Source organism: Tasmannia lanceolata, unplaced genomic scaffold (genome assembly GCF_043159265.1).
Source record: "Tasmannia lanceolata isolate RefF3 unplaced genomic scaffold, GAP_Taslan_0.1 ptg000012l, whole genome shotgun sequence".
NCBI classification, from domain to species: Eukaryota; Viridiplantae; Streptophyta; class Magnoliopsida; order Canellales; family Winteraceae; genus Tasmannia; species Tasmannia lanceolata.
The window spans coordinates 33,780,744-33,805,540 of NW_027518689.1; the positions used below are offsets into that span (position 1 = coordinate 33,780,744).

The window sequence follows — 24,797 nt, forward strand, 5'->3', positions numbered from 1 at the left end:
AATTTGTATTGACCCCATGTTGATCGGATGATACTAGAGTCTCGATCTATCCAACCTCATCTTATGGTTCCACCAAGAAAATTGAACCCTTGATTTTTATAGCTCTTTATCCTACGGATGGGATTGTCTAACGGTCTTGGTTACAAACACATGTCCAATCGTGAGTACAGATGTACAGATGAGATTGTTAGTAGCACAATTTTAGGTGTCCTTGCTCGATTTCTGATTTTTCACGAAATAAGAAAGAGTCCAGTGTACTAGATACAGCCAAAATTAGCGTGGTGGTAATTACACCCCTTAGAGACATTTTCTATCGGCAACTGAACGGACCCAGGAAGGTCCTTTCTTACATCACGAAATCACAATAGAAAGATACCTTTATACCCTGTCATCCAAAAGCAGGCCGTTTACTGAACGATCATTGTCCACGGATCGGACGGTAGAGATTATCTATATTCCTGACTTTCGATCTATAACTCTATTGGTTGTTGAACTGAACACTCTTCACCTATTTGTTTTCGAAAAAGCACCCTGTTTCACATTTATTTTTAGACTGAAAGGCATCCCATTCCACAAAAATGAGCAAAACAACTATTGCACGGGTTTGGAGGGTCTAATCATATCAAAACCCTCAAAAGCAAAGTCCAGCTGTCTCACTTATAGCCAATAACAAGAGATTGATTTCTTTTTATCTAACACTAAGGCCATGTTTGGCAACCATAGCTATTCAGTACCATATAAATGTGAATTGCATTGTGTCTATTAAATACCTTACATTTAGAAGCTTTGGCTCTGTTTTTCTATAGAACCAATGAGAAATAATCTCCTAGAACTACCACCCTTTGGCTTGAGCCATGGATCAGTGCTTATTTTTACTACACCACCTCTGTCCTTGTAAGCATTAATTGGAGTGGGCCCACATCTAGAATGAGACCAATGTTGCATTATGAAGTGTTTCATGGCAACACATCAGGTCATTCATTATTGTGGGCAAATGAATATGAAATGAGGCCCACTTCAGTCCTCCACCAGAGCCCTTGAAATGATCCTCCTCTCTTTTTGCCTTCTGAAGCATCTGTTGGAGGACCTATGAAAAGCAAGGAAGTGGTCCCATACTATGCCAAGTGGGCCCCATCAATTATCCAATTTTTTTTACAGAGGAAAAGACTTCGGATCAACCCCCATTTTAACCCTTATAATAAAAAAAGGAAAATCAATCCAAATCATCTTTATCACAAACCCAGACTAATTAAGGGCTCGTGTCGGACTAAGTTGACAGACTGTACTTTATTACCAAAATAAATCCTACGGCGCTGATATTTTCACCCCCCCTGCAGTTCTCATTCGCCCCCCCCTGTAAAGTGATTTGACGTCAAAAAAGTGTTAAAGTTGCCCATTATTCACGTAATAAGGGGGGCGAATGCTTAATGCACAGTGGGTGAAGATATCATCTCCCTAAATCCTACCCCAGAAAGCCATTACAAATTTTACAGTGCCTCTCTCTCTCTCTAACCTTTATAAGAACATATATACAGTCCTCATACCGTTTCGCCGATCATGGCGTGTATCTCTTGAAAAAAGTAGGGAAACGAAGAGAGACAAAGGTAAAAGGAGGTGAAAAGACCAAAAAGTCCCTCTCATACCCCAACATTGCCTCTTCGTGTCCGACATGCCTTTTTGTTTTTCCCAGTTTCCTCACTGTTTCATATTTCGCTTTCGAACCTAGGGTTTTCGAGGCGGTCTGTATTTCTCCTTCTTTTTAGGTTGATCAGCTAGAAAAAAAACAGTGATTGAGTCTCGATTTCGTATCGGATTTGGTGTAATCTGTTGGAGGATCGGATCGGCGTTCTTTTTACAGGTTCATGATCTTTCTTGCTGATTTTTCCTTCATTTTTTTAATTTGTGAAACGGTTTAGAATTACGACTTATTTTTGCTGATTTTTCTTGCTTATTTGTTGTTTTCTATTTTATTTGCTGTTGAATTCGATTTTTTTCCAGCGGTTTTAGCTTATTTTTTCACCGATCTCTCTCTCTCGCTCGATTTTTTTTTTTTGGTCATTTATTTGTTCCTTAGAGTTGATGTTATTTTGAGTTAAGGTTTACAAGAGATCTGAATGGAGAGTTGCTTAGAAAATTGTTATTAGTTGAATTTTAAGTTAAATATCTTTGATTTTGTTCTCGAATCGGTCTTGAATTTCGGTGTTTGATACTGATTGATTTCTCCAATCTCTTTCAAATTCTTTCGCTGCATGTGTTTTTGTTTCACAACTTCATTTTTAATCTGCATCTCATGTTTCTATGACTCTGTTATTTGTTTGTGTGATGTGAAACGTGTGAGAAATGTACAAGAAAAGTTTTATAGAAATCACACCAAATTTTTTTTGGAATACATATTATGAAGGAAAATAATGGTACATATAATAGTGAAAAAAATAGAAATAATTTAAAAAATTTGGTTAAAAAATAAAATATGTAAATAGCATATATAAATCATCTATATATGCCTCCAATTCAAATAGAAATTATGAAAAAAGTTCTGTACATTTCTCTCGTGTTTCCCTTGTGTTTCATATGTGTTTTCCTTGACGTTTTTCTATTATTTTTGAAAGGTTTCTAACGCATTTTTAGGACATTTCTCAATGTGTTTCTCATCTAATTTTCTATTGTTTTCTCGTTCCTCATTTCCTCGTGTTTCACGCTTCCGTCTCACATTTCACTTTAGGAATTCGTTTCCTAACTTGGTAACTATGGATCATACTTCCACTTTCTTAGGTTGCAATGACCAGGCTTAGAAATAAGCTGATTCACCATATCATTTTTTGCAGATCTTTGTGTCAGATTCATCCATGTTTTATTTTAAGGAGCTTCCACAAATTTGAATTGGGGCCTTGCACTTAGATTGTTTGCAACTTCCCTCGTCTTTAAGAGGAGATAAAGTCTTTGCTGGAGGTTCTCTCTGAGGAGGAAATGAAAGCTGTAGATTTAGGGCCTATTTGGACGCCACCAAAATCGGTCCTTATTTGCAAATATGATTTTTTTTAAAAAGTTTAATCTTATTTGCATATGTGACATTAAGGCCAATTTGGAAGCCATTACCTAAGATGTATTTGTGACGTAGGACATATCACGTTTGTATATGGGTTATCTGGAAATTGGAACAAGGGTGACAGACTATCAAGTTTCGGATAGTTGTTATTCCCAATCCCCATTTCATGTTATTATAAACAGAGGATAGTTATTCTTTTCATCTAACCAGAGTTTGATGGCTTTGCGATATCAATTTTTTCATTGTAGGTAATTTAGATTATAATGTTCAGGACTATTATTGGTTAGTACCTTCATTCTGGCTTTTAGTTCCAATGGCTTTCAGATTCTTTTTTATTGTTGGCTTGTATTCCCATCTTTTAATAATCATGTGTATCTTTGCATTTGAAATACTAGTAGCTTTTTTCTGGTTTGCTCGCTTTGCAATACTAATCTTTACATTGTACATTATTTACACCATATGTTCATCACTATTATTGGTTAATACCTTCATTCTGGTTTTTAGTTATCATGTTTCAAACATATTTCACTCTCCCGGAATTAACTAGCATGTTTGATTGTTTGTGTCGAATTTGCACTTATAATTTCAAGTATGTGAGCCATATAGATGTTATTTTAAATTTATCTGAATAACTTGTCTCTATGTCTCATCTTAGACTGTTATTTTTATTTCACAGCTTACTGGTTTTCTTATTTGAGAGCTTATTGATTATTACATATTAGACATCATTAATTCTCTAATTTTCTATTATACAGGCTTTACTATTATGCTGGATCTTTCTCTTGAGATTCGTGGGGCCATCTACTCTACAGCTTATACGAGGTTGACACTGTCATTTATCCTTTGTGGTCTGTACTCATCCTTTGAAGGTTTGATTTTGGGACAGAGATGCAGAAGCCTGGCTATCTTTCCCAAAATGTTAATCCCTTGAGAGTGTCGCCAAAGCAGCCTCATCGCAGTTTGAGCAGTAGGTGTTCTCAAATAGCAACTGGTCAGCACTCCTCTCCAACAGTATTTCCAGAAAAACGTGGCAAGGTAAAATCCGCTAGGAAAAATGGGGTCAATATTTCCAGTGAAGACCCAGGAAAGATAAAGGCACAAGAGCACAGGATTGACATAGGAGATGAGAAGTCCGATTTATTAGGATATGAAGTGTTTTCTGGGAAACTTGTTCTGGATAAGAGAACCTCCAGTATTGGCACTGATGTGAAAACCTTTACTGAAACTAAAAACCAGGACGGGGTTGATGCAAAACTTACAAGCAAGGTATTAGTTTGGGGATCTCATGTGCTACATCTTGAGGACGTGATTTCTGTAAGTTCTTTTGCAGAAGATAAATGACACTTGTTTCTTGAAGTTGGGATTATAGCTTATCTTGTTTCCCATTAATTTGATCAGGCCTTGATATCACATTATATGACTTTGACAGGTGTCATACAGTGCTGGTGTCAGATATTTTACTGTGCATTCATACCCAATAACAAAAAGATCATTTGGTCTTTCTTGTTTCTTAAAGCCTCGAAGAAGTCGAAAGGACTTCCGTTTTGTGGCTTCCAATTCAGAGGAAGCCCTTCAATGGGTTAGTGGGTTTGCAGATCAGCAGTGCTTTGTGAATTTTTTACCTCATCCCTTGACATCTTCTAAGAAGCAAGGCCCTAACATAGTAGCGAGTGATTTTCTGCCTGAACAACATATCAAATGTAAAAGTCCACCAACATTGCTTGTGATACTAAATCCTCGTTCTGGACGTGGTCGTTCGAGTAAAGTTTTTCATGGCAAGGTGGAACCGATATTTAAGGTTTGTTGCATTTTGGTGATGTCCGCTTCAATGATTTTTACCTCTAATTATTTCTCATGGCTTCATATTCTAGTGACTGCACTCTTCTGTATCATGAACTATCCATGAGTAGGGGAGCATGCAGCTGTTATTTCTACTCATTGCTTAGTCCCCTTTGCAGCGTTCATGGAGGTCCTTCACTTAACTACGTATCATTGGGCAAATTCTTCTGCTGCTTTTTTTTGCATTTTATCTAGAGGAATTGCTTGCTTCTCTTAAGAAAAATTGCACCACAATGGCTACTGCTTTTGGGATTTATTTCTGGTTTTCTAGTTGACTCTTTTTTAATTTCATACCACATTTGGTTGTGAAATCAATTTGCTGATGTCAGATAACTTGGTGATCACTTTGCTGCTGAAAATTGGATTTACATGGGAAATACTCCCATATTAAAAAGTTCTAAAGTTGCACCTATCTATAAAGAAGAAAGCATAGGGGAAATAACGCGAATTCAATAAAGAAGAAAACATGCCATAAAATTTTGTAGATCAATCAACATGAAATGAAGACATATAAATTATTCATTGATCCTTATAGAGATAACCTATCCGAGTTTATCCATTATTTCTTATTATGAAGGCTGTTCATAGCCTTTGAATTCCGTTGTTTAATGCTCATTGCTTTCCCTGTTTTTGCATGAATCTTCTACTTAGGGTGCCATTCTTTCTGATCTTGCAATCTTAAGACCCTTGGGTGCATTCTTATACTAAGGTGCCATTCTTCTACTTGGTTTATGAGGGCTTTTGGGTATTGTAATAGCCTTTGACAGCTGGTTAAACAATGTAAAACAAGGTGAGTTCGCCCCATTTTCAAAACATGGTGGTGCGGATATATATATATATATATATATAGCAGAAGAGAAAAGCAGAGATTTTTTGAACTTTTTGAAAATTCTATGAGAATTACACATCACTTTTTTTGACTTTTTTTAACAAATGCACCCATTCAACTCACATATTTTCAATCCTACCCCCTCCTTTATGCTTTTTAACAAAGGCACCCATTAAAGCCACATAATTTCAATCTTACCCCCCTCCTTTATGGTTCTTTAATAAAAAATCTATAGGGTGATCTTAACCATCCGATTTAAGAGGAATTATGGAAACCTCTATAAATTGGAGGGCTAGGATCAGCCTATGGAAATGATTTTTGGGGCACAACCTATTTATGTTGTGTTCCATCACATGGACCGTTTGGATCAACCTATGACGTGGTCCGTACAGTTCTTTGTTGGCCCGTGCATCGCACGGGTTTTGTACTAGTGTGTGTGTATATATATATATATATATATATATATAGAGAGAGAGAGAGAGAGAGAGAGAGAGAGAGAGGAATAAGATTGTGCGGTCGAGGGCCCAACCACATGGGTCCCACATTTTTTGTGCTGATCAAAACCATTCATTTGCAAGGTACCATCATAGATAGGGTGTGTACAAAAAATCAGGTCCATTGGATCATCCTAACCCTCCAAAAGTGGAGGGCAAAAATGGGCAGATTTGTGGCAAACGGTGTCTGTCCATTTTGCCCTCCACTTTTGGATGGGTTAGGATGATCCTATGGAGCTGATTTTTTGTACATACCCCATCTATGTAAGGGCCTTTCAAATGAATGCTTTGGATCATCCTAACAAAGTGGGCCCACTTGAGTTTGGCGCCTCGACCTCACCTAAGCTTGGTGCGGTCGACCGCACACTCCTTTTCCTCATATATATATATATATATGTGAGAGAGAACATTTCCTACACACTTGTGTAGGTAAGTTACCTACACACTAGCTTAAAATACAGTGGGGGCCCACATTGTTTGGGTGATCCAAACAATTCATTTGAATGGTCCTCACATAGATAGGGTGTCCACAAAAAATCAGATCCATAGGATCATCCCAACCCTACGATTTGTGGAGGTAAAATGGACATGTATAAACCTTCACAAATTAGTCCATTTTTTGCCTCCATAGTTTGAATGGTTAGGATGATCCTATGGATCTGATTTTTTGTGGATACCCTATCTATGTGAGGACCATTCAAATGAATTGTTTGGATCACCCAAACAATGTGGGCCCCCACTGTATTTTAAGCTAGTGTGTAGGTATCTTACCTACACAAGTGTGTAGGAAATGTTCTCTCTCTCTCTCTCTATATATATATATATATATGAGTAAACTGGCGTAACTTTAAAGTGCTGCCAAAATTCTATGGAGGCTAGACTCGAAGATTCACAACTTATTGTCTGGTTTGACATTAAGAATGTGTTTTTTTAACCATTTAAAAAAACGTTTTTTTAAGTATTGGAACAAATTGTATATTAATTCTCTGGAAGCTTTTGCATTATGTGGAACGGTTGGGATTTAATTGAAGGACCGGGTATCTATTTGTTAATGGGCATTTCAATCAGTTAATTCATGGGAATGAAAAAGAATTTCATGTCGGAGTGTATGCTTTGCAATCAATTTAGTGTTGGATATTCATTTTAGAGTTGCAAACTGGTGACAGCTTGCAGGGTTCAAGATGGAAGTAGTCAAAACAACATCTGCCGGTCATGCTAAGTCCCTTGCTTCTAGCGTTGACTTCAGTACATGTCCTGATGGTAGTACTTAAATACTTCTTCAAAGTGTATACTTCTTTTTCTTTTTGCTAATGCATTGTCCTTATTGTAATTGTTCTTTAATATTTTTACAGGAATTATATGTGTTGGGGGTGATGGAATTGTAAATGAGGTTAGTCATATTCTCAGTTCTAGTTGTCTTATCTTTCTTATTAGTCAAATTCTTGTGTCATTTCTGATTATCCTGATCTTATGCTTGTCAAATTGTTTCCCTAGCTAACATGCTATATTGTAAGTCTTTTTTCTTTTCCCAAACTTTAAGGGAGTAGAGTGATGCATGCTTGCATTGTTTGTTATTCTCTTCTTGAAGAATGAAGATTGATATTTACAAGGAATGTAGAACAAAAATACAATTGAAGCAGACAATCATAATCACATGGGATTTGCTAGGGTCCATCGCAAAAGGCATTTCGCGGCTGGTCTGTCGCATGTCAGACCCGCCACCTCGTGAATGGAGACAAAAGCTGTTGTCTTCATTCAAGAGGTGGCTGGTCTGACATGTGACAGACCAGCCGTGAAATGCCTTTTGCGATGGACGCTAGCAATTCCCTAATCACATTGTGTAAAATTTTTCTTTCTTTTATTTGTTTTCTTTTTTGTTTCTGAACTATACTGATTTCATTAAAACAAAAAAGAAAAAGAAAAAGGAAAGAAGAGCCATTCAGAAAAAGGAAAAATGAAAGAAGCTAGATGGCTGAGATGCTCAACAGATACTACAGCATCAAAAAACAAAGCGGCCTCACCAACCAATGGAAAAATTACAAAGGAAACTGATTCCCTGCAACCAAACTCTCGTGACCCACATTCTCCTCAGCTAAAACGTCTGCAACCTCATTACCTACGGCCTACGCACTATCAAGACATGGAGAAGCGAAATACCTGTAACCATGTAAAAGGTTGAGCATGGAGCTCCTGTTTCTTCCTGATTAGCTCTAGTTTACCTGTACATAATGCATTTTTCTGATACTGAATCAAATAATCTTACTTTTAGATACTGGGTCGAGTTACTTGAAAATTGGGACAATTGACTGAAATTTTTTGTCGTCTATTAACAACATGGGCTTGATGATAAGCCACATGAATGATGTCGTGGTTTAATGTTGAGATCTCATCAACAGGTTGTGTGCGTTTTTGGGCTCTTTTGGTTGCCCATCCATGCATGGTCCCATTAGCTTTGAAATGATAGTTACAACCCTGTGAAGAGAAGATGGTTATTTCTTCTTCTTTGGAGATTCCTCTTAGAGTAAATTTGGCCTACTAGTGGATGGTCCAATTTCATTGAACCTTGCAAGAAAATCCTAGCTCTAGTTTTCATTTCCATCCCCACCAAAATGAAATCTACATGATTTCCTTTCACGTCATTATTTCCCTGAAATTTTGACCGAAAATCCTGAAATTCGACTGAAATGGCCGGAACGACAAAAATGGAGAGATATTATTTTCATTTCATTTCATTAATGTAAAGAATGATATTTGGTAGGCAACATCATTGAACTGCACAACAAAGTAACCATATCGTATGCGTGCGATGTCAGATCGACATGGGACCAATGATACACCGTAACTCTATGAATCCCAAAATTTGTTGTACTATTTCTCATAGTTCACACAATCGCCCAGTTATCTTTAATATTTAGTTATTTGATTGTGGTTATTCATTGTAACTGACTCAATTTATTGATTGTGACAAGTTCTTTATTATCTACATGATTATGTAGGTTCTGAATGGTCTACTTAGCAGAACTAATCAGAAAGAAGCAATCTCAATTCCAATCGGCATAATCCCCGCTGGTTCCGATAACTCACTTGTTTGGACAGTTCTGGGAGTTAGAGATCCTGTTTCTGCTGCAATTGCCATTGTGAAGGTATTTGAGAATTACTTACAGAGACAGATAATTCTGGTCGTCTTCAGTAAAAAAATACTGACCAGAATTATCTGTCTGTTATAACAATGCAATGCATCTCCATTTCTTTGAACTTGCATGAACTATTAATTCTTTAGCATCTAAGCTACAATTGAATGTCATTTATTAACTTTGCCATGGTAACAAGCAATTATTCTCATGTCTATTTCTATAAATGAATATATATATATATATATACACACACACACACACACAGAGAAAACGGTTCCTACACACGTGTAGATAAGTTATCTACACACTAGCTTAAAATACAGTGGGGGCCACATTATTTGGGTGATCCAAACCATTCATTTTTAAGGCCCTCACATAGATAGGGTGTCCACAAAAAATCAGACCCATAGGATCATCCTAACCATTCGAACTGTGGAGGCAAAAAATGGACTAATTTTTGAAGGTTTAAAGACATCCATTTTACCTCCACAAATCGTAGGGTTGGGATGATCCTATGGATCTGATTTTTTGTAGACACCCTATCTATGTGAGAGTCTTTAAAATGGATGGCTTGGATCACCCAAACAATGTGGGCCCCCACTGTATTTTAAGCTAGTGTGTAGAGAACTCTCTACACATGTGTAGGAACCGTTCTCTCATATATATATATATATATATATATATATATGAGGAAAAGGATTGTGAGCTTGAGCGTTGGAACCTTATGGTGAGCTTGAGCTCTCAAACCAATGAGGCCCACATTGTTAGGATGATCCAAAGCATTCACTAGAAAGGGCCTTACATAGATAGGGTGTGTACAAAAAATCAGCTCCATAGGATCATCCTAACCCATCCATTTGTGGAGGTCAAAATGGACCGACCACAAATCTGCCCATTTTTGCCCTCCACTTTTGGAGGGGTTAGGATGATTCAATGGAGCTGATTTTTGGTACACACCCTATCTATGATAGGGCCTTGCAAATGAATGGTTTGGATCCTCACAGAAATTGTGGGACCCATGTGAATGGTGCACTCAAGCGCACCATTTGGTTCCAACGCTCAAGCGCACGAACATATTCTCTCTCTCTCTCTCTCTCTCTATATATATATATATATATATATATATATATATATATATATGAGAAAACGGTTCCTACACATATGTCTAGATAAGTTATCTACACACTAGCTTAAAATACAGTGGGGGCCACATAATTTGGGTGATCCAAACCATTCATTTTTAAGGCCCTCACATAGATAGGGTGTCCATAAAAAATCAGATCCATAGGATCATCCTAACCATTCGAATTGTGGAAGCAAAAAATGGACTAATTTGTGAAGGTTTAAAGACATCCATTTTACCTCCACAAATCATAGGGTTGGGATGATCCTATGGATCTGATTTTTTGTAGACACCCTATCTATGTGAGGGCCTTTAAAATGGATGGCTTGGATCACCCAAACAATGTGGGCCCCCACTGTATTTTAAGCTAGTGTGTTGAGAACTCTCTACACATATGTGTAGGAACCGTTTTCTCATATATATATATATATATATATATATATATATATATATATATATGTAAACACTTTAAAGTGGATGCTATTGTCCAAGGATGTCTGGGAAAATTGATTAATTCCATGTTCAAGAGTATTATATTTTGTTACATTGATGTCACAGGGTATTCTATGATGGTCCTCCTATAACTTTGATTAATTCCGCAGTACCCCTCCTATAACTTAAGAGACTTAAAAAACACCTAAAGGACACTTGAAAATTAAAATGTGGGCTCTAGGATGGTCCCTATTGGAAGGGCAACCTCACATTGAGGTTGAGGAACTCGAGCGATGTGAGCATATGATGGAACACCCAAAGGTAGTGAAGAGATATGTGAGAAGAGGAAGAGAAAGGGTTCAACATCCTAGGGTAGAGCCAAGGCATGGGAATAGAAGGGGTGGAAACTATGCAAAAGGAGAGAAATCTCTCTCCAAAAATTTTGTGCTCAAATCGTATTTTAATTAGGTGACATTTTTTTGAAGTTAAAGTGCTTAGTGACATGATAGGATCCACCCTCTTTTGTTTCTTTTATTTCTTCTATTTCTTTTATGTCTGTTAGTTAAGTTGTTAGGGCCCACTGTGTTTTATTTCTATTAGTCATAAATTAAGTATAGGGCCCATTGGTTTCTTTAAGCCATAAAAGGGCGGCCCAGTGCACGAGGCTCCCGCCATTGCAGGGTCTAGGAAGGGCTAGATGTACGTTTTCTTTAAGCCATAAATTTCGTAAAAGGGTTAAGTTATTATGGTGGGGTCCATTGCTTTTGGAGTTCCTATTAGTTGCAAGAAGTTTTTTTTGTTGGTGGTGGTGTGCGTGCGCGTGTGAGCTTTTATGAAAATTCTATGTTGTGAACTTTTTGGCGTGAAGGAAATAGAGAGTTTGGAGCGTATTTTCTCTTGTGTATGCTTTGCTTTGCTTTGGATACAAGGATTTTGGGTGTGAGTATCCAAGAAGAAGGGGTTTCATTGTGTGAAACAACCAATTACTCCAAAAGCTTAAGCGGTTGGAGATGGCGTTATTTAATCTTTTATACTTAACACTCTCCCCCACTTGTGCCCCCCCCCCCATCCTTTTAGTGTTGGCCTACATGTGGCTCCTCTTTTGGGTTGGCCATTAGATGTGGATCTTTAATATCATGGAGTTTTGAACTCAGGACCTTTGCTCTGATACCATGTAAAACAACCAATTACTCCAAAAGCTCAAGCCGTTGGAGATGGCGTTATTTAATCTTTGATACTTTAACACACTGGAATGGCTTTTGCTTCGGTCTTCTTCTAGGATAGAAGATTAACCCACGGTTGTAATTAACTTGGATCGGATTTTCAGAATTTCTGCTTCTAGTAAAGATTTAATCTTCAACAAGGTCAGTATCTGGCATCCTTGTTAGTTTTGAACCATTCAATTGTTAGAAAACTGATGTTACTTGTTGCTGAATTTCTGAGATTGGAAAAACAGTCCAACCAGGGGCTAGAAAATCTGAAATAGAAATTTCAAAAAAGAAAAAGAAAATCTGAAATAGAAATTTTAGATCCAATTTGCCTTTCTTTTTTGTTGAATATTTTTTTTTCAAGCAATGGAAAAAATTATTTTTATTAGTTCTTACCATGCAGTTTTTTCATTTAGATATTATTTAAGTTGGTGAATGCACTTTTGGTTTCAGGCATACTCAGATTTGAATCCTTGTTATTATGTGATTGAGACCATGCCTTTCTGTTTTTAGTCTCTTTGATTAATTTGTTGTTTTTGTTGGCCACAGGGAGGTCTCACAGCAACCGATGTTTTTGCCGTTGAGTGGATTCAGAATGGTCTTATTCGCTATCAGTATGGAATGACGGTTTCATATTTTGGATTTGTTAGTGACGGTAATTCCTCATACTAATCGTTACTTGTTTTTACCACTTCTTTGGTTATTCCTTTTAAGCATTTTGCTTAGGTCCAGAATCACATGCTACTGAATTAGAAATCTAAATTGTTTCTTGTTTGAGGCATACCATGCAACTACACTGGTAGCTATATTTTTGTTTAACTGAATAAGGATTAGAAGGTAACATAAACTAGCATAGCCGTAGAAAGGATTGTACGATTCCGGTTTTCATTCAAAATGTGTTTCATTAATGGCAAAGATGGAGTCAAGTAACATGGTGTGATTAAAGTATTAAACTGATTAAAGCCCACATGTACTCACAATTTCTCCTGACCTGCGTCCAAAGGGTATCCTGTCCCCGAAGTCATCAAAGAACATTTGCCGTCGTATACTCATTACAGTTTTGGCAACCTAACTTCAATATCTCAGTAGGAACACAAGACATGTGCTCAATCTGATTGTGCCGTGCTGAGTGAAAAACATATGTAGAAATGCTGCTAGCACAAATTTGTATATTGTTAAACCAGTGTTGTGTAATCAAAATGTTGATGACTCTTACTCTGGTACTAGCTTGAAATAGCCTTGCTGCATTGTGTGCACATTGTATTACTGGTTGAATCGGCAATAGCCCACCAATATATTACTGGTTGAATCGGCAATAGCCCACCAATAGGCTAAGCATTATTCCATGTGCTCCATCATTCCAATTCAAGCCACCTGCAACTCAAATAAGTGGCAATGCTGACTCAGTGGAACTGTGAAATTTCCTCCTATTCTCAATAGGATTTTTTTCCTGGATATGGGTTTTCTGATGAAGACCGTTGACTGTAATTTTTAACTACAAACACTCACTAATGTAGACTATGTAACTGTTGCTTAACATTATTATTTAATTTCCGGTAAAATTCAAGTTTTTATACTACCATTATATGTTTCAAATATTAGACATTTTAAAATGGAGCATGAATAATAAATGGGATAAAATAATCATGCAATTAGTTTGAGACCGATGATTTATGGTAACGAGTTATGGTAATAATTTAGTGCATCTTTGTCATTGCTTTCTCTTAAAGAATGCACAAATGTATTTTGCAGTTCATTGTTGTAAAAATAGCATTTTTATAGTCTTAAATTAGCTAATATTTTTAGTGCATAATAGTATTTTGTTAACTATTATGCATACTGCACATAATAGTATTTATGCATATATGTTTGGGCTTAGGCCTTGGTAGCAGAATTCTTCTAACCAGGCACCATTCCCACTCTTAAATCTCTCACCCACCATGACTTGGACTTCAGAACCAAAAAATGGCATTTTTATAGTTTTTACTTTAGCTGATGCTTTTACTGCATGATAGTTATTTTTACTATTATTCATACTGCATGATTGTATTTAGGCATATATGTTCGGGCTCAGGCCTGGTGGCAGAAACCTTCTAACTAGGCACCATTCCCACTCTTAAATCTCTCACTCACCATGACTTGGACATTAGAACCACATTTTTCTCCCACTACCGCTTTCACTACAAGTGACTCCAGCACACACATTTTTTGGAATGAAAGATGACAATTATCCGCAGTTAGAAGATCAATCATATATATATATATATAAAGGGTTTCTGCGCTTGAGTGCAGATAAGCTTATCTGCGCTCGAGTGCAAAAGCAGGGGTGGGCCCACATTGTTGGGGGGGTCCAAAGCATTCATTTGGAAGGCCCTTTCATGGATAGGGTGTCCACCAAAAATCAGCTCCATTGGATCATCTTAGGGTGTCCATTTGTGGGGTGAAAAAATGGGCAGATTAGTGGACAAACAGTATCTGTCCATTTTCACCCCCACAAATGGACACCCTATGATGATCCATTAAAGCTGATTTTTGGTACACACCCCATCCATGATGGGGCCTTAGAAATGAATGCTTAGGATCACCTCAACAATGTGGCCCCACCCTTGTTTCTTGCACTCGAGCGCAGATAAGCTATCTCCTCTCGGGCGTAGGAAATCTTCTCTCTCTCTCTCTCTCTCTATATATATATATATATATATATATATATATATATATATATATATATATAACTTGAGCAATTCTAAACTATTGGTTTTTTTTGTAATCTTCAACTTGTGGGAATTCTTAATTCATGTAGACATGGTCATTAAAGGACTTAATTTTCCATTTTGTTCTAAAAAATGCCTTCCCAATGAAATAATCAAGATTTCTGAAAATACTCTTCTTTTTATTTATTCAACATAATAGTAGATGCTTCTTGACCTGATTCTAACTCTTTTGAGTTCTTTCGTCTGGTCCCACCTTGTGCAAACTGGGTGCTGATGATAAGTGGAAGTAAAACATAAAGGGGCTGTAAAGGGTTCCAATATGGCACTCACGAATTGTGATCATTCCTCATTTGCAAATTTATCTTTTTTGGAGGGGTTATGTAAGGCTGTGGTGCTGTGACTATTGCAACATCAATTGGGGAAGCATTGTTCCTGAGAAGCTTGATGCTTCAATTGGCCTTTTACAATGTGATCACTCCAATCAGGATTCAGATTGCTCCAAACATGAGAATATATGGGTTCTTTATTAATAACATGGCTTCTATTGTGCGAGCCATGTTATCGAGTGTCAAAGATCGTTCAAGCTTGGGCCCCCATGTGAGTGGGTTTCTTAAGCTTAACTTCGAAGGTTCTAGCTTGGGGAATCCTCGGTTCTGTGATTTGGGCATTTTCTTGTCCTATAGGGATATTTGATGCTAATGAAGCCGAAGTGGGAGCGGTGCATCAGGGAATCAAACTTCTAGCCAATATTAACCTTAACAATGTGGTGATTGAAGGGGACTCTCTTAATGTAATTAGATGGCTCAGGGGTTCTCATTCGTTTCCCTGGAGGTTTGCCAGTTTCTTTGACGAGATTTTCGATAGGTTGGACGGCGCTTCGGTATCATTCCTTCATGTTTGTTGGTCGGCTAAAGATGTTGCCGATAGGCTTGCTAGAGAGGGGGTCTCTAGGGCGGAGTTGTACTTATTTGATTTCGTTCCCCCTTGACAGCCCTCCTGTTTTGCTCCATGTCTGTATCTGTATTTTCTTTTCATTCCTTGATTCCTTGTATTTACAACCTCGGTCTTTTATTGGAATGAAATCTTTTACCATTAAAAAAAAGGGCTTCTGTACGGCGAAGCAATCTTTAAGAGTTCAATGAACATCTAACCGGCCTTTAGGTTATTGTTTTCCTGTTCTAGAACCGCATTTTGCCTTTCTCCATATTTATTTGGTTAAGTGCATTGCAAAAGGAATGCTTCTTGAGGTTTATTTGATTGTAATTTATAGGATTGGTTCTCATATATTCTGATGTTGGCTTACACATTGAGGTTCTATTTTCAGTCTCTAACTTTAACTGAGAACATGTGACCTCGCTAACTCATTTTTCCGTGAAAATGACTGATTTCAACTGTGAATGAGCAGTTGGAGCTGATGATCTCACTATCTGATGATTTCGTGTGCTTCATTTGGTGGGAAGATTCTGGTTGATACTGAATCTTAAAACTTCCTCGAATAATTCATTATATTTTAGAATTCAGTGTAGGTTTTACATGGACTTCTGTTGTTGATTACAGTTAGGTTCCACTGATTAAATTTTTGTTAAGTTGGGGCGGACACAAATACAAGGCCATCAGTGGATTGCTACAACAGAGGTTATCTGTATGAATAAAAAGTGTGCAGCATTATTATTTTTTTATTACTAAGTATGTATGCAGCGTTATAAGATTTCATGCATAAACATGTTTGCCATTTTGTGCAACGTATGTTTGCCATAAGACTAATAAACATGTTTGCCATATTGTGCACTGTATTTATTATTGAATGGGGCGGTTGGGCTGTTGCATGTGAGAGCAGCCACACAGGCTCAAATTTTGTCTTATTCATTGACATAGAACTCCTAAGAATAATAAAAAAAATTGACTAAACATGTCTATCATATTGTGCACTATATGTCTTATTGAATGATATATAACTCCTAAGAATAATAAAAAAACTGAATAAACGTGTTTGCCATATTGTGCACTGTATGTATTATTGAATGATATAGAGCTTGGTGTTGCATTACATCTGATAATAATTCATACATCATATGATGTATAATACAGATGCGCTACATGCGCATGGGTAGATATTGCAGTACATTTATGTCATAAATACCAACAGAAATGCCAAATTTATTTCTGGTGTCTGATTGTCTATGCGATTCTCTACGAGCTGTGCCATTGCTTGTTGTGGACATTCTATCTTAATGTCTATGTATTGTCATGAGATACAGCATGGTTTTGGCTTGTCTAGGAGACTCTCCTACTTATGCGTAGGTGGTTGCCAAAATGATCAAACTCCCATTTCACTACTTTGGAAATGCAGCTCATATTGAAGACACTGATTTCTCTCAGTATCAGAATCTCTAATTTATTTTTATTTTTTTTGTATCGAGCAGTACTGGAGCTTTCTGAGAACTATCAGAAACGTTTTGGTCCACTTCGCTATTTCGTGGCCGGTGTCCTTAAATTCTTATGCTTACCAAAGTACAATTTTGAGGTCGAATATCTTCCTTCAGACCTTGAAGGAAAGATTGCAGCAGAATGTGAAAGACTCGATATGACAGACCTGTATCCAGACATTATTAGGAAATCAAACACAGATGGTATTCCTAGGGCTTCTAGTTTATCAAGTATAGATTCGATCATGAGCCCGAGTGGAGACTTGGACACAACTAGCAGCAGACTTGCCAGCAGTGAACCATCGGAGTATGTGCGTGGTCTTGACCCAAAATCAAAACGCCTATCCTTAGGAAGAAGCAATGTAACAGAAGAACCAGAGGTTGTTATTCACCCTCAGTTACCTCTGTCAACCACCCCTAACGGGCCAAGGACCAGGTCGAGGTCAAGGACAGACAAAGGTTGGACTGGTTTGACAGCTACAAATGATAATAGATCCTCTTGGGGAAACACGGCAATGAATGACAGAGAGGATAATTCGTCAACAATGTCCGATCCAGGTCCAATTTGGGACGCTGAACCCAAGTGGGATACTGAGCCTCACTGGGTGGACGAGAACCCCATTCAACTACCAGGGCCCGCTGATGATATAGAAAATGGGATTCCAAAGGAAGTTGTTCCAAAGCAGGAAGAGAAATGGGTCATCAAGAAAGGGCAGTTTCTTGGTGTTTTAGTATGCAACCATTCATGCAAGACTGTTCAGAGTTTGAGTTCTCAGGTGATTGCGCCGAAGGCTGAGCATGATGATGACAGTTTGGACTTACTTTTGGTTCATGGAAGTGGGAGATGGAGGTTATTAACATTTCTGTTGCGGCTACAGTGTGGTCGACACCTTTCACTCCCTTTTGTGGAGTATATTAAGGTATGGTTGGAAAATTAAATCTTTTTAAGAACCAACCATAGTTTCTACCACTTGCAAAGAAAAAAAAAGGTTTCAAATTATCTTGGAGACTCACTTTTGGATTTCTCAAGGATAAACTCATTTTTTATAACTAAGTTTTGATACATTCCTCCTTTTACATAGTTGACATATTTTGAGGAATGAAAAGGAATGTTACTTCCTCGATGTCACACCTCATCCGAAACACTCGCATGCAGAATAACCTCTTAGTTTGTGCATTACTTTTGAGAAGTTCAGTGAACATGGTCATCTTGTTCTTTCCGATTCTGTTATATTCATAATTTCAGTGTCGAGTCCTCCCTTAGTTTATCCAATGGCAGCATTGTTGTACTAAGGTAAAACTTGGTTGATTTGGGTTCAGAAATGCCATGTCCTTCCCCCTTAGTTCATCCATTGGCAGCTTTGTTGTACTAAGTGTCTAAAAAGAAGGAAAAACATAGTTGATTTGGGTGAGTCACTGATTGGCATAATCAAATTTTCACTAACTTGGACTATTCAAACGCTTTTTGATTGACTTGGTAAAACTTAGGCTCGAAGAGAACTTTGCCAAGGTGAAACCTGGCTGACTCAGGTGTACTGATGATTGACTCGGGGAGTTATTAAACAATGGTTGCACTATCTACTCAGTCTCATTGCGACTTTCCTACTTTGTTTGGAGAAACACCATACTATCTTTTAAAAAAAATGTTGTTTAGCGTTAGATGATTCCAATACTTATTGGCAGATAACATCTCAGTCAATTTTTCATACAACTGATAAGCAGCAATTTGGTTTCATCGCTCTCCAACACATTGCTTAATACAAATCGCCATTTGTGGTGCAGGTAAAGTCAGTGAAGCTCAAAGCTGTTAAAAACACTCATCCAGGGTGCGGTGTTGACGGAGAACTTCTCAAAATTAGTGGGCAAGTAATCACGTCTTTGCTTCCCGAACAGTGCAGATTAATCGGCCGCCCTGCCATTAATCCTGTATAGACAGACGTGCAACCCCAAGTTTGCATATGCTTCTTCGGAGGTTTGTGCTCTGTTTTCACTTCTAACAACTAATCGAGATGTGGTAGTGGAATATTCAGAGCACTCACATTTTGAAGCATGATTTTACTGATCCTTTATTTTTTGCTCTTTGTTTTGGAGGTCCCCTGTAAATTTTGTGCGATCGTGATCATGCTGTACTACGAGTGATTCTTCTTTGTTTTCTGTACCCTTTTTTCGGTAGGTAGTTGCTCTCTGTAGTTTGTCCGATTTCTGGGACATTGTTTTTTGGTCGTCTTTGAATTGTTTCGCTAAGATACATTGTTTTGTAAAGCAATTTTATTATTTGATCTCATCTTCCTCTATTCCTTTTTTGGTAGATCTCCTGTCAAAAGAGATTTATATTTTTCTTGTAGAGTCAAAAAAATGAAAAATGGGAAATGCACGCGATGAAGATGATCCTTGTTAGAATTGTCTTTTGGTTTTGGAGTGAAAATTGATTCTCAAAATCCAAAACGAGCAGGACCTTAGTGATTTGACTCGGGAAATGAGTGTGAGTAGAGATATAACCACTATTCTTATGAGAAAGAAAATAGAGCCAAACCATGGCTGGTCCGCTTCTTCGCTTGTCTCTCATCTACAATTTTGAAAGAAATTCCGGATTCTAAAATCTGCCTATCCAAACGGCCCCTTTATTTATTATATCCTGTCGAGTATCTTGTTAAGAGCTTACAAAATAACAGATGGGTGAAAAGGTTGTTGATTGCAGATGGATACGCTGGGGAATTTACTTCCAGAAATGTTGTCTATTTTTCGTGCACATACTAATAATAATAAAAGATTGTCCGAGCAACTTCACAGAGGCAGTGAATCTTCATATTTGGTAACCAAAATTTTTTTTCAAGAAATATTAGCTTACCAAGGGTATGTTTGGCTTCCAGGAAATGTTTTTCATGATAAATCGGTATCTCCATGTGGAGATGGGGTGGGAATCCCTTAAAATCGAGAAAATGTGATGATTTGCTGCTCCTAGTTGGAAACGGAAAACTCTACTGAAACCGGGTTGATCCTTTCCGGATTTCCAGCAGCAAATCATCACATTTTCTGAATTTAGTGCCCGCTTGGATGCTGAGAAGATTTTGGTTTGGGATTTTCACACTGGCAGCCCTTTTTGCATTGACATTTGGATCCGGATCAAATCCTTGAATTTCCAATTCAGCGACTGACAGTGGAAAAAATCAGATTTCCAAATAAGATGTGGAAATAAGTAATTGGAAATCTACAGATCTGGCAGTTTCCTTCACCCTCTTGGCTCCTCAACCTCTACTTGCAGTAGGAAGTACCCCTTTCCCTTTCTGTCTCCCTCAACATGAGTTGGAGATCTATTCATTTTGTACTCAAAACTTAATTCCAAATCCAAATACAAAATATGAGGTATCCAAATGGGGCCCTAGTTTCCTGATTCTAAGGAATGCCGGCCTCATCTCCACTTGGAGATACCGATTTATTATGAAAACAAATTACCGGCACCCAAATGTGCCCCATGTGTTGAGAGGGGTAGGGAAAGTGGGAGAGAGAGAGAATTGATAGTAGGGGTGCAACTCGGGTCAGATTGGATCGGGTTGAGGCCAACCCTAACCCAACCCGAGACCGCATTCCCTCAACCCTAACCCAACCCGAGCATGGGGTTGAGGATGGTCAACCCTATCCCAACCCATCTAACCCAAAATCGGGTTGGGTTCGGGATCACCTAAGGCCAAACAAAAAAATGCAATAGCTCAAAGAAAATAGAAATAAAATTCCAGAATGGATGTCGGGTCGGGTCGGATTGACAAGGCCTCAACCCTAGCCCAACCCGAAATTAAATCGGGTTGGCTTTTCCAACCCTAACCTAACCCAACCTGCGGAAATGCCAACCCAACTCGAGCCAAGATCAGGTTGAACCCATCGGGTTCGGGTTGAGCCCGACCCAAGTTGCACCCCTATTATTTGAGAGGGCATGCTTGAGGAGATGGTGGCAAGTGGCTGAAAAATAAGGAATGGCTTCCAAACATGGCCAAAAAAGCCATTTTTGCGGCTCACTTCTCAGGGGAGAACCACCATGTCTGATAGAATTAAATGAATATGACAAAAATCTGCTACAAGGTGGCATTTCTCTGCTAAAAAAGTGAACCTCTAATGGGATTTTCTAGCCAATTATGCAAAAAGCCACTTCATAGCTCACTTCTCCCCTAAAACAATCCCTCATAACGGGAAGGGGATTTGTAGACCATTTCACGAAAGCCATTTTGCTGCTTACCTATTATTATTATTTTTATTTTTATTGAGAAATTAACAATTTTATTTCATGGGCTGAACCACACATTTGAACGATCGGGGAACAAGTTGTTCCCTTTGAGCAATACATATAGAGCGCAAAAAACAAAGAAAGAAGACCCTCCACTTCGGAGAATCGCCATGAAGGCGTTTACATCATGACCGGTTTATCGAGCTGTCTGCAAAGCCGCCGCCGCACCAGCTCATCCGCCACCGTGTTAGCCGATCTCCATCTATGTTGTAGGATGAGACGAATGGATTGAACTAAATCCCGAATTTTGCCGAGCACAAAAGAGAGCCTCCATGGGCCCACACATCATCCTGACGCCCACTCAATAGTGTTAGAAGAGTCCCCTTCCACAATCATAGATCCCACGTTGTTTGCTGCTATCCAATCTAACCCAGACAATTTGGCTGCTTACTTTTGCAGAACAGCCACCTCAAATGAATTAAATGGGTAAGACAAAATCTGCTAAAAAGTGAGCCTGTGTGGCTGTTCTTTCATGCAAAAGTCAGCCAAAACATTGGCTTTCTAGAAAATTGCTGAGCAAATTCCCTTTGACAACATACGACATTCATACCAATTACTAAAATTGCAATGGTGACCAGTACCCATAGGTTATTTATGCATGTATATTACTTGTAAAAGGGAAAAATCCATAGACAAATGGAATGCATAGATAATCAACCGAGCTTTTGGCTCTCCAAAGGCCTTATGTTCATTTTTTTTTTGAACGTCCAAAGGCCTTATGTTCATAGCAAACAGATTGAGGACAGAGAACTTCGTGATAATTGCACAGCAGTTTAATCATAATAAAATAGTAAGAACAGCTTGGCTTTTAAGTAAAGAAAGAACCTATGTTTTGTTTTCCCCATTAGAGAAGAACCGATGTTCTGTTTTCCCTTGTTCTGTTGCATGAGAGAGCAGCCACATAGGCTCACTTTTGAGCAGATTGTCTTATTAACGAGGTGGCTGCCCTCTCATGCAACAGCCGGCCCACGAAATGCCTTCTGCGATGGTCCCTATCAAATGCCATATAGGCATGGTGTGACAATAGCGATTGCACAATATACAGAGCAATGGTTATACTTACAAAATAAAAATTAAAAAGCGAATTGCTATCTCCATGATGCAAAACTTTGGCATCATCATGACCAACATCAGTTCTGTTACATAACCTATAAAGTCTAACAATCTCTTCTTGCCAACAAAACAAAAGCAATCAGAGTGTTCACTCCAAATTTTTTCAACAATTGAATACTCTGGCAAAAGCAAATCAGAAAAGAGTACGCCATATATGCAAAATCCACACGATTAAAGCCTAAATCCTTATATAAGTGACAAATATCTGGAACGAAAGCAACTAAATCACGAGTGAATGCTAAAAAAACTCAAATTGAAAATCTCAATCCAACAAAACACTGAAGACATTAAAGACACAAACATCTTATTTTGCTCAATAAACTGAGTAGCAAAAAAAAAATCACTTCAAAGTTTGAATATACAAAACATCAGATAAATCCCAGAACAGGAACCTACAATGCCAATGTAGAGGAGCAGGCATAGATCGGACAGCAGCAGTAACCCCACACGCATTATCAGAGAATGTGGCAAAAGTCGCCTTACACAGAAAATAATGCCAAAATTGCCTTACACAGAAAATAATAACTTGACCAAGCTTATGAGACCTTTGATATATTTCAATGTTCAACAAATGCCAACAGATGGTGAACTAAAGAAACTACCTACAACTAACAGAGAAAAAGAAGCTACTGATGAGCACATGTCATATCCAAAATGTTCCCAGAAAGAGTGTCGAATCTGCTTTTATACAAGTCACACTTTTTCTTTTTCTTTTTCTTTTTTCGAAATGTAACTTTTATTGATTGTAATGAAGCCAAGTGCAGAAGGCGGGGACAAGATGTCCCACCATAACATATACCCTCAGCCGACTCTCATTATCAGATGCTACCTACAAAGATAACAGTCAAGAGTTTTGGTCCCACTCTCGACACCTTGTAATCAACTATAGGGAGTGTACATTGAGAATGCAGATCCTTATCTGCCAACTTTTGCAATATAAGACTGAGCAGAAAAGTATAATGCAGCAGGAAGGCCAGAGAAAAACTTGATGAATTATCTAAATAGTAAATTATGGGACTGCATTTCAGGAAAGAATTGGTAGCACAGATTATGCATTGCTTGTCATGCTCCAATACTATAAGTTAACATTCACAAGTCCCATGAATTATGAAGGATATAATCAAGTCCATAGATTAAGCCAGCCAGTGTGATTGCAGCTCCATAAAGAGAATAAAAAGTTAATGGAAAGGATCCATACCATAACTAGTATCAATGGTCTAGGAACTAAATCTTTACCGAGTGATCTTTCTGATTAAAAGTAATCCAAGAGAAGCCCTACTGTTTTCAATGAAAATACAGCAGGGAAGGAAATTGATAGACTGAAACAAACACTACACCCCGAATGACAATAATACAAGCCCTGTGAGAAGATTGTAAATTAAGAGATACTGTCAAAGAGAAGGACTGGGAGAAGCCTGTAAATTAAACTAGATGCAAGTACAACTAAAGAGAGATATAAGGCACAAAGGTTGTAATTTTCGTGCTTCCAGAAATAAATTCAATTGGAGATATCTAGGGGACAAATGAATTTACTACTCACTTCAATCCTAGGCTAATGAATTAAAAAGCTCTATTGACTTAAACAATTATGAGCTTGAATTAGAATTCTCATAATTACTGAAGAGCACGAATTAGAGCTCTATTGACTTTTCTAGACTCCAATTAATTACTGAAGAGTTTGAATTAGAATTCTCATGATGAAACTTTCAATCAACAAAATTCATCTAAACAACAGACTAACTTGGGGAGAAACGAGTTCATGGCTCGACAAAAAGCTCTATTGAGTTCATCCTTAAACTTGAACCAAACTAGCTTTGGAACCGTAACAACTGGATAAATAACAAACGTAATATCTACTTGTTCATTTTAACATGTGTTGCTGTATGGAAGCTCAAAATATATGCTAACCATTGGTCCAGAAAAAACTATATTGATAACAAATTGGAAAAGTACAGCACACTAGAACTTGAAACAGAGAGAGTGGCATATTGGGAGGGAAGCTCAGCAAATATATTGGCCAATTGGAAATGTTCCTTGAAATCCAATCAACCAATATTACTTTTTCACAGGTAACATAAAGTTAGAAAACAGAACTAACAGCATTTCATATTCAAGAATACCCCCAAGCCCCAGACTGTCCATGCACAAGCATTTTTTTTGGTCAGC

The 24,797-nt window shown here is 37.9% G+C and overlaps 1 protein-coding gene across 2 annotated transcripts; it reads left to right on the forward strand.

Annotated features, from left to right (window-relative positions):
* Positions 1-1,485: 1,485 nt before the first annotated feature.
* On the forward strand, positions 1,486-19,536 carry LOC143887918 (sphingoid long-chain bases kinase 1-like). 2 transcript variants are annotated; one of them, XM_077392166.1, is made up of 10 exons: positions 1,486-1,858; positions 2,826-3,012; positions 3,802-4,360; positions 4,476-4,844; positions 7,375-7,468; positions 7,561-7,598; positions 9,205-9,351; positions 12,655-12,760; positions 17,240-18,162; positions 19,025-19,536. In XM_077392166.1, the coding sequence occupies exons 3-10, from the start codon at positions 3,935-3,937 to the stop codon at positions 19,172-19,174; spliced, it is 2,253 nt and encodes a 750-aa protein (XP_077248281.1). In that variant the 5' UTR covers positions 1,486-1,858; positions 2,826-3,012; positions 3,802-3,934; the 3' UTR covers positions 19,175-19,536. The 2 variants fall into 2 exon arrangements, with proteins under 2 accessions (XP_077248281.1, XP_077248280.1); XM_077392165.1 differs by lacking the exon at positions 2,826-3,012.
* Positions 19,537-24,797: the final 5,261 nt, after the last annotated feature.

What these genes read in the sequence shown, in the direction of transcription:
- LOC143887918 (XM_077392166.1), top strand. Translation starts at nt 3,935, where the DNA reads ATGCAGAAGCCTGGCTATCTTTCCCAAAATGTTAATCCCTTGAGAGTG. An exon ending in CTGCAATTGCCATTGTGAAG is followed by an intron (nt 9,352 to 12,654) that starts GTATTTGAGAAT and finishes TGTTGGCCACAG; the next exon opens with GGAGGTCTCACAGCAACCGA. An exon ending in TTTTGGATTTGTTAGTGACG is followed by an intron (nt 12,761 to 17,239) that starts GTAATTCCTCAT and finishes TGTATCGAGCAG; the next exon opens with TACTGGAGCTTTCTGAGAAC.